The sequence below is a fragment of the Prionailurus bengalensis genome, chromosome A2, assembly GCF_016509475.1.
Source record: "Prionailurus bengalensis isolate Pbe53 chromosome A2, Fcat_Pben_1.1_paternal_pri, whole genome shotgun sequence".
NCBI lineage: Eukaryota > Metazoa > Chordata > Mammalia > Carnivora > Felidae > Prionailurus > Prionailurus bengalensis.
The window spans coordinates 43,492,007-43,506,295 of record NC_057348.1 but is presented as its reverse complement, the minus strand read 5'-3'; the positions used below and the strand labels follow the sequence as shown (position 1 = coordinate 43,506,295).

General features: G+C 37.5%; 1 protein-coding gene across 1 annotated transcript in view; it reads right to left on the bottom strand.

Annotated features, from left to right (window-relative positions):
- Nucleotides 1-14,289, bottom strand: part of LOC122487448 (contactin-6-like) — a 295,894-nt gene that overhangs the window by 21,487 nt on the left and 260,118 nt on the right. The window contains 5 exon segments of the mRNA XM_043587958.1: nt 5,792-5,862; nt 9,911-10,060; nt 10,173-10,331; nt 10,985-11,102; nt 11,448-11,623. Coding sequence (XP_043443893.1) covers nt 5,792-5,862; nt 9,911-10,060; nt 10,173-10,331; nt 10,985-11,102; nt 11,448-11,623 — 674 coding nt within the window.

Genomic DNA, 14,289 nt, shown 5'->3' with positions numbered 1-14,289 from the left:
AGATCAGAATTAAAACAGTTAATTTTTTGTGGAATGGAAGAGATTTATGAGACCTTAAGCTACTTGCCAAAGCATTTGATTTGTTTCTGATGCTACTCTGGTCTCAGATTTAATCAAGATGTTTAGCTCATCTGAGAAAGTTAGTGATTTTAGTTTTTGTTAGTCAAGACAATTTGTGTTTCTCATGATGTTCCCTCAAGCAAAGATCTGAGTCTAACATACATAGTTTAGAAGGGTGTGGTGGGGAGCCGTGGGGAGGAGATACTTACAAGATACTTGTTAAGGGTCTTCATTTCATTCTTCCCATATGGGCAGGGGAAAAAGAGCTATTTAAGACGGTCAGGACAAAGCTTCCTTCTTTAAGGAAAGCAAGTGGTCAGTAGAATAAAGAAATTCAGAAATTCTTCTGGTAGTAAAATCTATTAACGTTGGTAAAGACTAAGAACGGAATATGTACTTACAACATTTTTTTAAAATGTGTTTATTTATTTTTGACAGAGAGAGAGAGACAGAGTGCGAGTGGGGCAGGGGCAGAAAGAGAGGGAGATACAGAATCCAAAGCATGCTTCGGGCTTTGAGCTGTCAGCACAAAGCCTGACGTGGGGCTCAAACTCACAAATTGCGAGATCATGACCTGGGCCAAAGTTGGAAGCTTAACCAACTGAGTCACCCAGGTGTCCCTGGAACGGAATGTTTCGTATAGACCAAGGACAGCAAACTGGCCTAAGAGCCAAATCTGGTCTGTAGTCTGGTTTTGAAATAAACACAGTCACAAATGTTCATTTATATATGATATGTGGATGCTTTTGATGATGATGGCAGGGTTGGAAAGCTGTGAGAGACAATGTATAGCCCACAAGGCAGAATAATTTTCCTGAGCAGCCCTTTACAAAAAATGTATATATATATAATATATGTTTATCAACTCCCAGTATAGGTGTTTATCTCGTATTTCACAGTACTTTATCCCATATTCCTAATTTTATAGTCCTATTTCATATGACATATTTACCACAAGTATCTCAAACTTGAGAGTATCTTAGAGAATAAATTATGATAATATGTGAATAAAGATACCCCTAAAAAAGGAATTGGCATTTACTACATTCCAAGTTATATATCGTGTGTAGGTTGCTGGAAACAAAACAAACCACAACAAATAAATAAACACAAAATACACATTACTTTGGCACTGGAGAAAACACAAGAAGGATGTTTATTGCAGGCAAATTATACCATGGTGTACTTACATGAGCAGCAGTCTGGAATGACCAGTAAAGCTGTCACTTATAAACCACAATGGTGGATTCTGACTGAATTTAGAATGGTCGCTGGATGTGCATTAGTTTTGAAAGTCCGTCAGGTACTATTACTTCTACCATAGCAATGACTTTGGCCTGGCATGGTGTCTCCATTCCCAATTTCTTTTTTAAAACATACTTGAGATAAGATAGGGTGGTAGCTTTCCTGACCTTCCATGCTGGATTAAGATTGTCCTGTCCTGTTGGTCTCTGAGCATTCAGACCTTTTTAAAATTTATATTTGTAATCCCACTGCTTGGAACAGAGTTCCAACATTCATTTGTGTTGATTGAATTGAAGCAGTTGCTAAATGCCTTCTTGTGGCTTTAACTAATGTATGTGTTGCCTTCTAAAAATATATAACCTATTCCTGAAGGAAGTTTGGGCATCAGAAGAATTTGGCTCAGTAACTGAATATACATGATGCCAAATGTGAATGATAAATGGGAAACTACATTCATTAATGCAGTTTCTGCAAGTATCTGCATATCTGATACCACAAGAAAAAACACAGAGGAAATTATTTTGATTTATTATCTTTTTTTTTAAATAGAGGCCAGCAAATGTTTTTTTTTTTTTTAAATAGAGACCAGATAGTAACGATTTTCAGCAATGGAAGACATAGCGTCTCTTGCAACAGCATGAAAGCAACAATACATTACACCTGAGAGCACGGATATGGTGTAGGGGAATCTGTATAAAAACAGGGAGCAGGCCATAGGTGATGGTTTTGGGAAACACTTTAAAGAACAAGGACGTTATAAATCATGGAAAGATTTTTTTTCTTCTTGTAACTGACTATTTAAGAATAGTATTCATAGGGGATGCCTGGGTGTTTCAGTAGGTTAAACATCCAACTCTTGGTTTCAGATTGTGTCATAATCTCATAATTTGTTAGTCGGAGCCCGACATCAGGCTCCGTGGTGATAGTACAGAGACTGCTTGGGATTCTCTCCCTCTCCCTCTTTCTCTGCCTACCCCTGCTTGCTCTCTCTCTCTCAAAATAAACAAATAAACAAAAAATAATGGACAAAAAAAGGATTTCCCATTCATCTCAAATACTGAATGTGCAAAAACATTATCAACCTTCAGTAATTTCTCACCTTAGAGGAGAAAAAATAATGCGCGAAGTCAGGCCAAACTCCTTGTACACTGTGATGAAATGTTTATTTGACCTTCAAAGAACACTGAACCCTAAATAACCTACTTAGCATCGCCCAAAAGCATATGTCTTATAGGCTCACTTGGGAGTCAATGTCTTTGTGAGAAATGTGTTCAGAGGACAAGAATAATTTGATAAGGTTACTGCTTACGGCACACACACGGGGACTCGTGCCTATCCTGAACCATGACATCATGTGCAGATAAGTGGAATTAAAATTTAACAAAAGAGCATGGAGCAAGAGCTCTGCGTTCAAATGCTGAGCTGCCCAACACCCATATCACATTTATTTTTTTTCTTAATGTTAATTAATTTATTTATTTTGAGAGAGAGAGGGAGAGCAGAAGAAGGGCAGAGAAAGAGAGGGACAGAGAGAATCCCAAGCAGCCTCCGTGCCATTAGCGCAGAGTCTGATGCAGGGCTCAAGCCCACGAACTGTGAGATCATGACTTGAGCTGAAATCAGGAGTGGGACACTTAACCGACTGAGCCACCCAAGTGCCCCTACCCATACCACATTTCTAAGCCTCTGTGTTCTTATCTGAAAGTGGCATTACCCACCTCCTAACATCACTGTGAGGACTGAATGACAGGAATACCCAGTGTAGCACAGAAGCCCTGTACATGCTCTACAAGGGTTGTCCCCTCTCCCTCAGGCCTCTGAGAGTGTCTTCTCTGTCAGGACACATCCACTCATCCAATACGTACTTGAACAAGCCATACCACATTCCAGGCACTGTGCTGGGTTCACAATGTGTACATGAAACTACATGTTCCAAAGAAGGGATGACTTTCAGAGTAGCTACACCTGGCTTCTGGCTCTGTCATGTACAACTTAGAGAAAAAAACATCTCTGTGCACCAGTTTCCTCACAGACAGAAAGGGTTTGCTACCACTACTCCTCTTTCTCTATATTTAATGGAATTCTATAAGGAATAAAATGGACCATGTAGATATAAAAGGTCTTTTGCTACTGCAAGATCATTTACAGATGCAATGAATTACACTTACAGAAACAGGGTTTCTACACCTCGGCATTATTGGCATTTTGGTCCAGACATTCCGTGTGGTGGGGGCTGTCCTGTGCATTGCGTCCTGGCCTCCGCTCAAAAGCAAGCCTCCCCCAACTTCTTTGTAACAACCAAACGTGTCTTCAGACATTGTAAAATGTCTCCTGAGAGAATAACATTGTAAAATGTCCCCTCTTGTGCATGTCAGCCGTGATGGTTTTTAATTAAAACATCCATGGCCATCATGCTCTTAAGTGTAATGTTAAAAAGTCCAAGTAAGTGGATGCTTTGGCAGTATGAAAGTTGTTATCAAAATGCCAAAAACATGTACACAGGTAATAAAAAAGGGCAGGGCTCTTTTATCAGTTACACCTGAGGCTCAAAGCTGACAACAAAGTTATGACACAATATGCATTCCAAGGAGAGACATCAAGCCATTGATAGGCAAAATTTAGCCCATCCTCTATGACAAAGGTATATCAAAGGAGTGTCTGTTTCTTTAGGGACAGATTAGTAGGAAAATATCTCCTCTGACACAGTCGTAGAAAAATCTGTGCATTCCCACCCCTATACCTAGGGAAAGTAAAGGGGCCACTTCCTTTTTTTTAATTTTTTTAATGTTTATTATTTTTGAGAGAGAGGGAGACAAAGCACAAGCAGGGAAGGGGCAGAGAGAGAGGAAGACACAGAATAAGAAGCAGGCTCCAGGCTCTGAGCTGTCAGCACAGACCCCAATGCAGGGCTCGAACTCACAGAACGTGAGATCATGACCTGAGCTGAAGTCAGCCGTTTAAGAGACTGAGCCACCCAGGCACCCCTAAAGAGGCCACTTCTTATCATTTGCCTAACCATCTGAAGAGGCCTCACAAAGAACCAGCCGGTATGTGCTCTCTGGAATTTGGGACACATGGGTTCTTTTAACTAAGAAATGCCTGAGAAACTTGTAAAGGGGAGAGAGATCTGGACAGCACATGGTGGCAGAGTGAAAAGAGAGGTTAAGCAGGCATGTACTATACTCCTAATGAACACAGAGCAAAGGTGTTTGCTGAGGGTAAATGTTAATCTCATGCAAGGGACCTGTCCATGAGCAGCTTTGAAAGGGACTCTATCCGCAAAGACCATCTAGAAGAGAAAGATAATCTACTCTAGAAGAGGCTAGTATGAACCATGCCAGACCCCAGGAATTGAGGAGACTTTTTAGCAGTCAATTGGCTTTGCACCAAGGAATTATAACTAGGAGTCCCCAGTGGGGCATCTTCTGGATGCCTCACTCCCCCAACCAAAAAACAAAAGCAAACAAAAAAACAAGTACACTATAAAATAACAGCATCTGATGGGTACAGGAGGGGAAGTGGAGGAGGGGCGGTGAAACAGGTGATGCGGATTGAAGAGCACACTTCTCATGATGGGCACTAAATAATGTGCTCTATATTAATGTCACTACATTGTACACCTGTAACTAATATCCCATTGTATGTTAACTACACTGGAATTAAAATTAAAAACTTAATAAAAAAATAACAGTGTCTGGTCATTTGCCACTTTTGGAATACACCAAAATCAAATTACAAGTGTACCAGCAGTCAGGATCTTTTCAGTACTTTTCCTCTTCTCCCAGCCCAAACCCACTATAACTCTGGAGAAGCAAGAGGTAACAGTGAATGAGGAAGGAGAAATTCAACAGCAGAATGGGGAATAGGTAAAGATCTGACTCTACATTGCCTTTCACACCATAGAAGCCCTAGGTTGAGGCAAACCCAAGCTACCAGAAACAAGAAACGTTACGTTGGAGGAAAGTCTAAAGTTTATGGTAATAAACCAGGCTGAAATTTATAACAAGTATAAAAATGAGCCCATATGTTAATTCATAAGGATAATAATCACAAAAGCTACACCATTTGCTCAAGCTTTTATCTAGATGCAGGGAAGGCCTTAAAAACAGTGATAGGAAAAGAACTTTCTACTTGCACGCTACAGAGTCTAACTCGTGCACAATAGTCCCAGAGACAATAAATACAATAATGTCTAGTCCCTCAAGTAATAATTAAAATGCTACTGACAAACCTGAAATAGACATTGAAGTTGTTTTTCTTATATGTGGGAGAGAATTGTGTTGAGTCCGTTATCCTTTCTCACTTGAGTAGAAATAAGAAGAGTTTCCAATACCTCCTCTAAGTAATTCATCATGGGGAGTCTTTTATAGCATGTATTTTTATATATTCTCCGTAGTGATCAAATAAATCTTTTTTGTTTTTCAGTATTCTTCCTGGCCAGCTAAATCGTTTTCTTTCAAAATAACTCAGTTGGACAGAAAATTACCTCCCACGTAATGACGAGTTCCGAACGACTTCCTCCACCTCCGTTGATGTTTGTTGGCGCCACAACAGGCACTGAAAGCAACCAAAAGAAATGTGGGATGGCAATTATTAAAGTACATCTTCATCAGGAGGCATTTTGTTTTTAGATTTCACCTTTCAACATCTCATGCTGCACATTGTGAGACAGTCTTGCATTTTTAATGAACATAAATTATGTTTACACATATCCAAATTTCTAAGAGAGAGGACACAGTTGTGTTTGATACATGAGCACCCTGGCTCCAAAATTAATTAAAAATCGAGTAACATCGTGTATTTGACATTATTATGCATCATCTACTAATTGGCAAAATGATGTTCCATTCAGATGGTAACAGTGACACTGCTGATTTAGGGCCTAATTATACAGTTGTGCTGTAAACAAGTTACTGAGGCAGTATATTAATTAATTCTTTTTTTAATAAACAAACTAAAATGATTTTTCTTTTTTTTAGTCATCAAGATAGTTTAACATTTAAAAATACATTCTTAAAAATATGTAAGTAAGTCTTGTAATTATAACTCTGTGTTTAAATCTCACATCTCTCAGTACAGAACAGGAAGGTTTCTTCCCCCTAACCTTTCACTTGCCAGCTAAGGACGCAGCCTCCTGTCAGGGATGTGACTGAGGGGATATTCTCCGTTTAACTCTAGGACTCTAAGGCTCTGTGGTAGAACATTCCAGATGACGATCATTTTTGTGAATTAGAAAACAATTATGCCCTTCAAGTATACCCTTGTGAGGACTAGTATAATGAATAATAAGTAGTCTGAGGAAAATTACAAAATTGATGACAGTGGTATGTGTGGGCCTTGTATATCATCAGAATGGGGTCTTACTTTACACATGTGGAAATGTTAAAATATAATCCTTTCATGGAATAATGGCAGATGTATCCTAACGCTGTGATAATGGATCGCTCTGCAGGATATATATATAAGTTTAAAGCTTATTTATTCATTTTAAGAGAGCGAGGAAGAGAGAGGGCAGGCTAAGCACCATCAGTGCAGAGCCCTACAGAGCAATGAACCCACAAACTGTGAGATCATGACCTAAGCTAAAATCAAGAGTCACTCAGCGGACTGAGCCACCCAGGTGCTCCTGCAGGATATATTTTCTAAATGTTGAAACATATGCAATTATCTGTCTTTGACCATTTGGATTAAAATCCAGAGGTGGGAGGGTGGGCGTGCCTGGGCACGTTCGCCAACTAGTAGGCAGGAATTAAAATATGCAATGTTTAATTGCCCATTTCAAAATTTTTTTCCCAATGTGGAAACCATTCAGACAAATCTAGACTAATTTTATTTACTGCCATTTGATACAGATGTTGAACTTCAGAAACAGCATAGTGATATGATAGTCTAATTGTTTTTTTTTTTTTTAATTTTTTTAACGTTTATTTATTTTTGAGACAGAGGGAGACAGAGCATGAACGGGGGAGGGTAGAGAGAGAGAGGGAGACACAGAATTTGAAACAGGCTCCAGGCTCTGAGCGGTCAGCACAGAGCCCGATGCGGGGCTCGAACTCACAGACCGCGAGATCATGACCTGAGCCAAAGTCGGACGTCTAACCGACTGAGCCACCCAGGCGCCCCTAATTGTTCTTTTTAATAATAGCACCTGTCAGGCATGACCCATTTTCATATTCAAATATACCCTAACCTTGCCTGCTTTAACCTTCACATATATTTAAAAGATTGTCTTGTACCTAGACCCTACTTTCTAAGTCTTCCATGGCCTTTGGCCAAAAACAACGTAAATCAGAGTGGGTTCTATAGTTGCAAGTTTTCTGGTACTTGACAACATATGGTAACACTTTTTCAGAACCATTAAATAGTGTAGACACATAAGGAAATTATTTTAGAGTAAACTTTAATTTGCTTTTTACCAAGTTTCCAATATTCTGGATAATAAAGTTCCTTTTTTATTCCATTTTCAAATGAACCATATTAAACCTAAAACCATACTAGGAAGAAGGGTCTTTAAGGAGCTACAACAGAAAAGAAAAGAAAAGAAAAGAAAAGAAAAGAAAAGAAAAGAAAAGAAAGGAAAGGAAAGGAAAGGAAAGGAAAGGAAAGGAAAGGAAAGGAAAGGAAAAAGAACACACTTCATTCAGTATGATTCAGAACCTCAGGGTAATTATTATGAACATCGAGTCTCATTATGCTACTGAAAGAAGAGTGTCAATGGTTAATAGAAAGTAATGTACAATCCTTACTGTAAAACTTTAGTATTAGAGTCAAGCCTACCAAAGCTACCATGATAGAAATAAGCTGTAAACAAATGACCTAAAACTCAAGCTAATATCAAGTCATAGGCGACCCCTGGAGATTCTTTTCCAATCAGTCTATGGTAAGGCCTGGGAATTTCTATATATACACATCTCCTTATGCCAATCTCTTGCTCATCTAGATTAAGACCCATGGTTATGGAGAATGCTGATGCCCAAGTCTCAAGGTCTGAGTTCAAATCCTGCCTCTGTCTGAAACAGTCAGTCATGATCCTGATCTTTCTTTTCCTCTTCTGTAAAATGAATGACTCTCCTCTCACCTCTAAACTGCTAGGGTGATTTAACTTAAGATATTACTGTCAAATACGTTCTTTTCAGTTCCAATTCTAAAATAAAAATATTTATATTATCTTTAACTTGGAAAAGCCTTACTGACATCGGACAGTTGAGCACACTTAATTGAATTAGTTTGTGCTTGTTAAGCTGAGCCAGTGACAACAGAGCGATCCCTCACTTATGTCGCTGAGTAAGAAAGTGAATTTGTCAGCGGTACGCAGAAAGAAGATCAAATGTGACCCTGGATGTAAAGTTACGAGTGGAACAAAACGGATCCATTGAAAAAAGCTTAAAAAGGGGTGATTTCTGAGCCAGGTTCCACCTGTATTTTGCTGTTCAGCGAACCAGCTGATGCTCAATTAGTGCTTCTGTTAAATGAGCTCAGGATTTACCTCATTTGCATGGGAAATAATTTATACTATTGCTCAATGAAGCTGCAACTAGGTCAGAGTTGAGAAATAGATGGAAATGTGTGGCTGACTGCACCAACAGAGTCTCAATTAATTCTTGGCTACAACATTTAATGAAACAAGCACTAACTCATTTGCATCTACAAATGTACAGATTCCCTGCTGGAGTTTGGCTAGAAAATAGATGAGATGAGAGGACAGTTTCTGAAAAATTCTTATTTTTGATATGCCTGCTTAGCTATAATCATCTCTCATTGAACTTATATTTAGGAGAAAATATTCCTTGCTTTGTGTACCTAAAAATGTGAAAATGAAAGCTGCTGGTTTCCTGCCACTGATTTGGGGCCCCAAATCCTACAAGACCCATAAAAATACTTCTTACTTTTTCTTTGTAAGATCGATACCATAAAGAACAACTGTATTCCCCTTGTATTCAAATATTTATGCATTAATCAGTGTAGATTACTTGTCATAAAAGACATAGTTTTACTCATATTTTATGTAAAAATAAGTAGTTTATAGAAAACTCTGGACTTCAAAAGACAGCATTCTGTATATGAAAAATGCATCACACAGTTTTTTTTTAATTCTAAAATTCTAGGTGCAACATTAAAATCCACATACTGGTTGCAGCCTTAGTCTGTGTTAATTTCATATACTAGGAGAAAAGGGATGTCATTAAGATGATAACTACAATAGTTTATGTAGAGAATTATAATCATCTATTCTACCATTTACCTAATAAATGGTACTTATTAAATATAATCATAATCTTATATTTACTGGTGTGAATATAATATATGTCCTATTTATGACACAGTTGTGATCATAATTTTGTATTTCACCTAAAGATGCAACATGAATAGTAAAGATGCATGTTTTCCCTCTCTTATCCAGATTTTGCAACATCAGAATTATACATCTGTGAAAAATCTTACCTGATCTTCCCTGAGTGGCTTCCCTGGGCCATCGGGGTGGCTCAGTCACTTAAGCATCCAACCTGGGCTCAGTTCATGATCTTATGGTTTGTAAGTTCAAGCCTCACGTCAGGCTCTCTGCTATTAGCACAGAGAGCGTGTTTAGAAGACACTAATTTCTTACCTGACGCTTTGGTTCTTAACAATTCTGATGCTTTACTTGGTTCTCCAATCCCAATGCTGTTCCCAGCAACGACACGAAATTCATATTCCACCCAAGGACTCAAACCAACCACTGTTGCATTGTACGTCTTACCATTGAGAATTTCTGGAACTGAAAAGAGGGGGGATTCAGGCAGGAAAACCAGCACTACTTAATATCAACCAATTGAACAAACAGATACACCTGTTTTAGAAAGTTACCCCCAAACCCTGGTGTCACTTACCAGTCGAAACAGCCTGCCAACCCACAGAAAATGGTGTCCGAGCCTGAACAGTAAATATTTGAATGGGACTATTATTATCTGAGCCTGGTCTCCAGCTTAGTTGAGAAGTAGTACTGGAAATGTGTTCCACTCTTACATCCTCAGGGGGACCTGGTGGACCTTGAAAAATACGTTGGATGATAACTATATTGAAAATTATTAAATTCATTGATTTGGGACGGGGCAGTTTATTTTTCTCTCTTACGCTTAGAAAATACAATATTGAACACAAGGTATTGTTAACAAATTATGTGAGATAAAGCCCTATTAGTTCAGTTTACGTGGTGAGATACTAATTTAGAAATGGTTCCTTTGAAGATTAGAAAATTTCAATCATGAGATGGGTGAATATCACCCATTAGGGAGCTACTCTGAAAAATTGAGAACTCTCAAAAATTGGGAACATCTTTCATCTATTCCTTTTTCAAAAGGTACCTTGAGTAAACGAGACTTATATAGAGAACTACAGGAATATATCACTTTGACCCTCTTCTGATAAGAATGCTTTATGACAGATAGAAGGCATGGCTACGTTTTATGGACTGACACTGCTTGCTGAGACTGATCGTTTGTTATAAATACACAAAACCTACTCCATTCAATATCCATATCCACAGTACATATGCCATGGAGTCCTGAGGTTTAGAAAATAAAAAATCTGTATTTTTATCTCACTTCTTTATCATGATATGGTTACTCAGAGATCTACCATTCACTTATTAACATTTTTTGCTGTGAATAAAGTGCTCATTTATTTCCACCATTATGCTTACCTCTAACAATGATATCAGCCACAGCAGATAAACTTTCCAGAGTTGTTTTCACTGTGCATAGATATTTTCCTGAATGATTTAACTGAATATTCCTTATCATCAAATCCCCAACAGATTCCTGCAGATAGAAAGTGAAAAGGGGATAAAACATAATCATACCCAGCAGGGCCCTTTTTTTTTTATTACAGCTGGATAAATATTAAATATGGGACAGTTTTGAAATTAAGAGATATACTAGTATCATTGCCGTTGCTCCTATATGATCCCTTTGCCTATCCCCTTAATTATCTAGAACACAAGCGTTACTATGAAAGTCATAAAACAAAATAAAACAAAAACAGATGCAGCTTCATAAACAGGGGTTATCCATGCAAATAAATATGGGGAGAATAATTATGGAAGATGTTGATTCACGTGAAAAGACTTGATTTATTTTAAGTACTTAAAAATTTGGGCAACTTACTCCTCCAATCCTTTCAAAATGAGCCACTCCTTTTTTTAAGTCTATGACATCTCCATTGAAAGACCATATAAATATAACTTCAATGGAGGGGTCATGGGACACCTGGCATGGTAGGACTATACTCTCTCCAACTGTAACATCCATTTTGGAAGGTGGAATGGTAATAACAGTCCTCTCTGTTGAGAAAAAATATTATTATTATGAAAAGCTTATAAAATGTGAGCATATGGCAATAAAATGCATATTTTGAATGGTCATGCAATTGTTTGAAATTGTATAAATACAACTTAGAACTCTACCATATTCAGTAGGAATAACTGTATTCCCCTTGTATTCAAATATTTCTGCATTAATCAGTGTAGCTTATTACTTGTCATACAAGTAAGATGTGGTTTTACTCATATTTTATACAAAAATAAGTAGTTTATAGAAAACTCTGGACTTCAAAAGACAGCATTTTGTATATGAAAAATGCACCACACAGTTTTTTTTTAATTCTAAAATTCTAGGTGCAGCATTAAAATCCACATACTGGTTGCAGCCCTAGTCTGTGTTAGTTTCACATACTAGGAGAAAAAGGATGTCATTAAGATGATAACTACAATAGTTTATGTAGAGAATTATAATCATATATTCTACCATTTACCTATTAAATGGTACTTATTAAATACAATCATAATCTTATATTTACTGGTGTGAATATATGTCCTATTTATGACACAGTTGTGATCATAATTTTGTATTTCACCTAAAGATGCAACATGAATAGTAAAGATGCATGTTTTCCCTCTCTTATCCAGATTTTGCAACATCAGAATTATACATCTGTGAAAAATCTTACCTGATCTTCCCTGAGTGGCTTCCCTGGGCCATCGGGGTGGCTCAGTCACTTAAGCATCCAACCTGGGCTCAGTTCATGATCTTATGGTTTGTAAGTTCAAGCCTCACGTCAGGCTCTCTGCTATTAGCACAGAGCCCTCTTTGGATCCTCTGTCTACCTCTCTGCCCCTCTCCCACACTCTCTCTCTCTCTCTCTCTCAAAAATAAATAAACATTAAAAAAAAAACTTCCCTCCAGAAACATCAGTCACAATGTCAACCATTGTTCTACAAGTCCTAGTGTTCCAGTGACCAACATTTCAAAGCTCATTTCCAAAAATACTCTAGTTGAACTTGAGAGTCCTGATTTCCCTGATTAAAAGACAAGCATAGTGGGGTGCCTGGGTGGCTCAGTCAGCTGAGCATCTGACTCCGGCTCAGGTCATGATCTCACAGCTCGTGAGTACGGGCCCCATGTCAGGCTCTGTGCTGACAGCTCGGAGCCTGGACACTGCTTCAGATTCTGTGCCTCCATCTCTCTCTGCCCCAACCCACTCACATTCTGTCTCTGTGTCTCTCAAAAATAAATAGACATTAAACAAAATTTTAAAGAGACTCATAGTAATAGATCACATCTGACTACATTTTTTTTGGTAACAAAATAAATACTTCTGATTTTAGAGGGATAAAGATTGACTGAATAGGAAATTCAGTAACCATAAAGAAGGCCTGGACATACACTTGGACACAGATATGCACTATCTGACCAAAATAAAATATATTTTTTAAGGAATTTACATTTAAGAAATAGGGGTTTGGGAAAATTCTACTGAAAAAAAATACTGTACCTAATGAAGTTTCAAAACTGTGAAATGGGAGACTGGCAGATCTGTTTCTCTAAAGATCATTTGTAAGATAAAGTTTAACCCTAAAGGAGATGGACTGAACATTTTATTTTCCTTCTGTCTTCTTCATGCTACTCCAGAATCCAAACTGTACTGAGCCTGAATTTCTGTGTTCAAATGGATTCGTGTGCCTCTGTGTTCTATCAACAGAATGCTAAGTCTTACTCTAATATTTAAAAATTGCAACTGTTACCTTGATAAAAGTTCAGGAGCAAAAAATAGAAATTAATAATCTTGGGTTTTAAGGTATGTATTGATAAGAGAGCCATGGAAAAATAAAAACACATACTGTATTTCTGAATATAACACAGAAAATCTAACTCAATCTACCTCAGATGTATCTTTATGTTTACATAATGTAAAAATGTTCTCCCCTTTATTATATTAGATGCATACACTTTTCATTCTAATTATTTTTGGAGAAAAGTTTGAAGAATGATTCTGTGGACTCAATCCATTCCTAATTTCAAGCCTTCTTCACTGCTCTCCCCCAAAGTAAGGATAAATGATAACCAGGGTTTCAAGAACACTTTTTGGAACTAGAAAATATTTTCCTGATGTAATTTCTTGGAAAAAGAATGTATCACTAATGTCTTATTTACATTTATGGGAGGATGAGTTGGCTAATTGGATGCGTTGGTTGAGCAAAACTGCTCTGATTTAAAGTTTTAGATCATGCAATTAAAGTAATTTTCAAACATTAAAAATGACAGCAACTCCTTCCATTTATGGCACCACAAAGTAGCAATGTGAGACAAATCATTCCCTGTATACATAGCTCATCGGTAGGACACTAATAATGACTAAAACTTCATGAATAAGAAATATTTGTATTATTATAATTTATAATGTTTAGATATCATAACTAGTTATTTCACTTATTAACTGGTATTTACTGAGCACCTACCAAATTCTAGCAATCTGCTAAGTATTGGAAATACAAAGGAATATGGAGGAAAAAATCAGCAACAAATAAAAACCATACAGTGCCTGCTTTCACAGAGATTTAAGTCTAAAGTAGGAAGTTGGCATGAATCAAATCATATTAATGGGTACATAATTACAGCTGTGATAAGTGTCATATATTAGAAGTGAATGATTCCATTAAAATGGGGAATC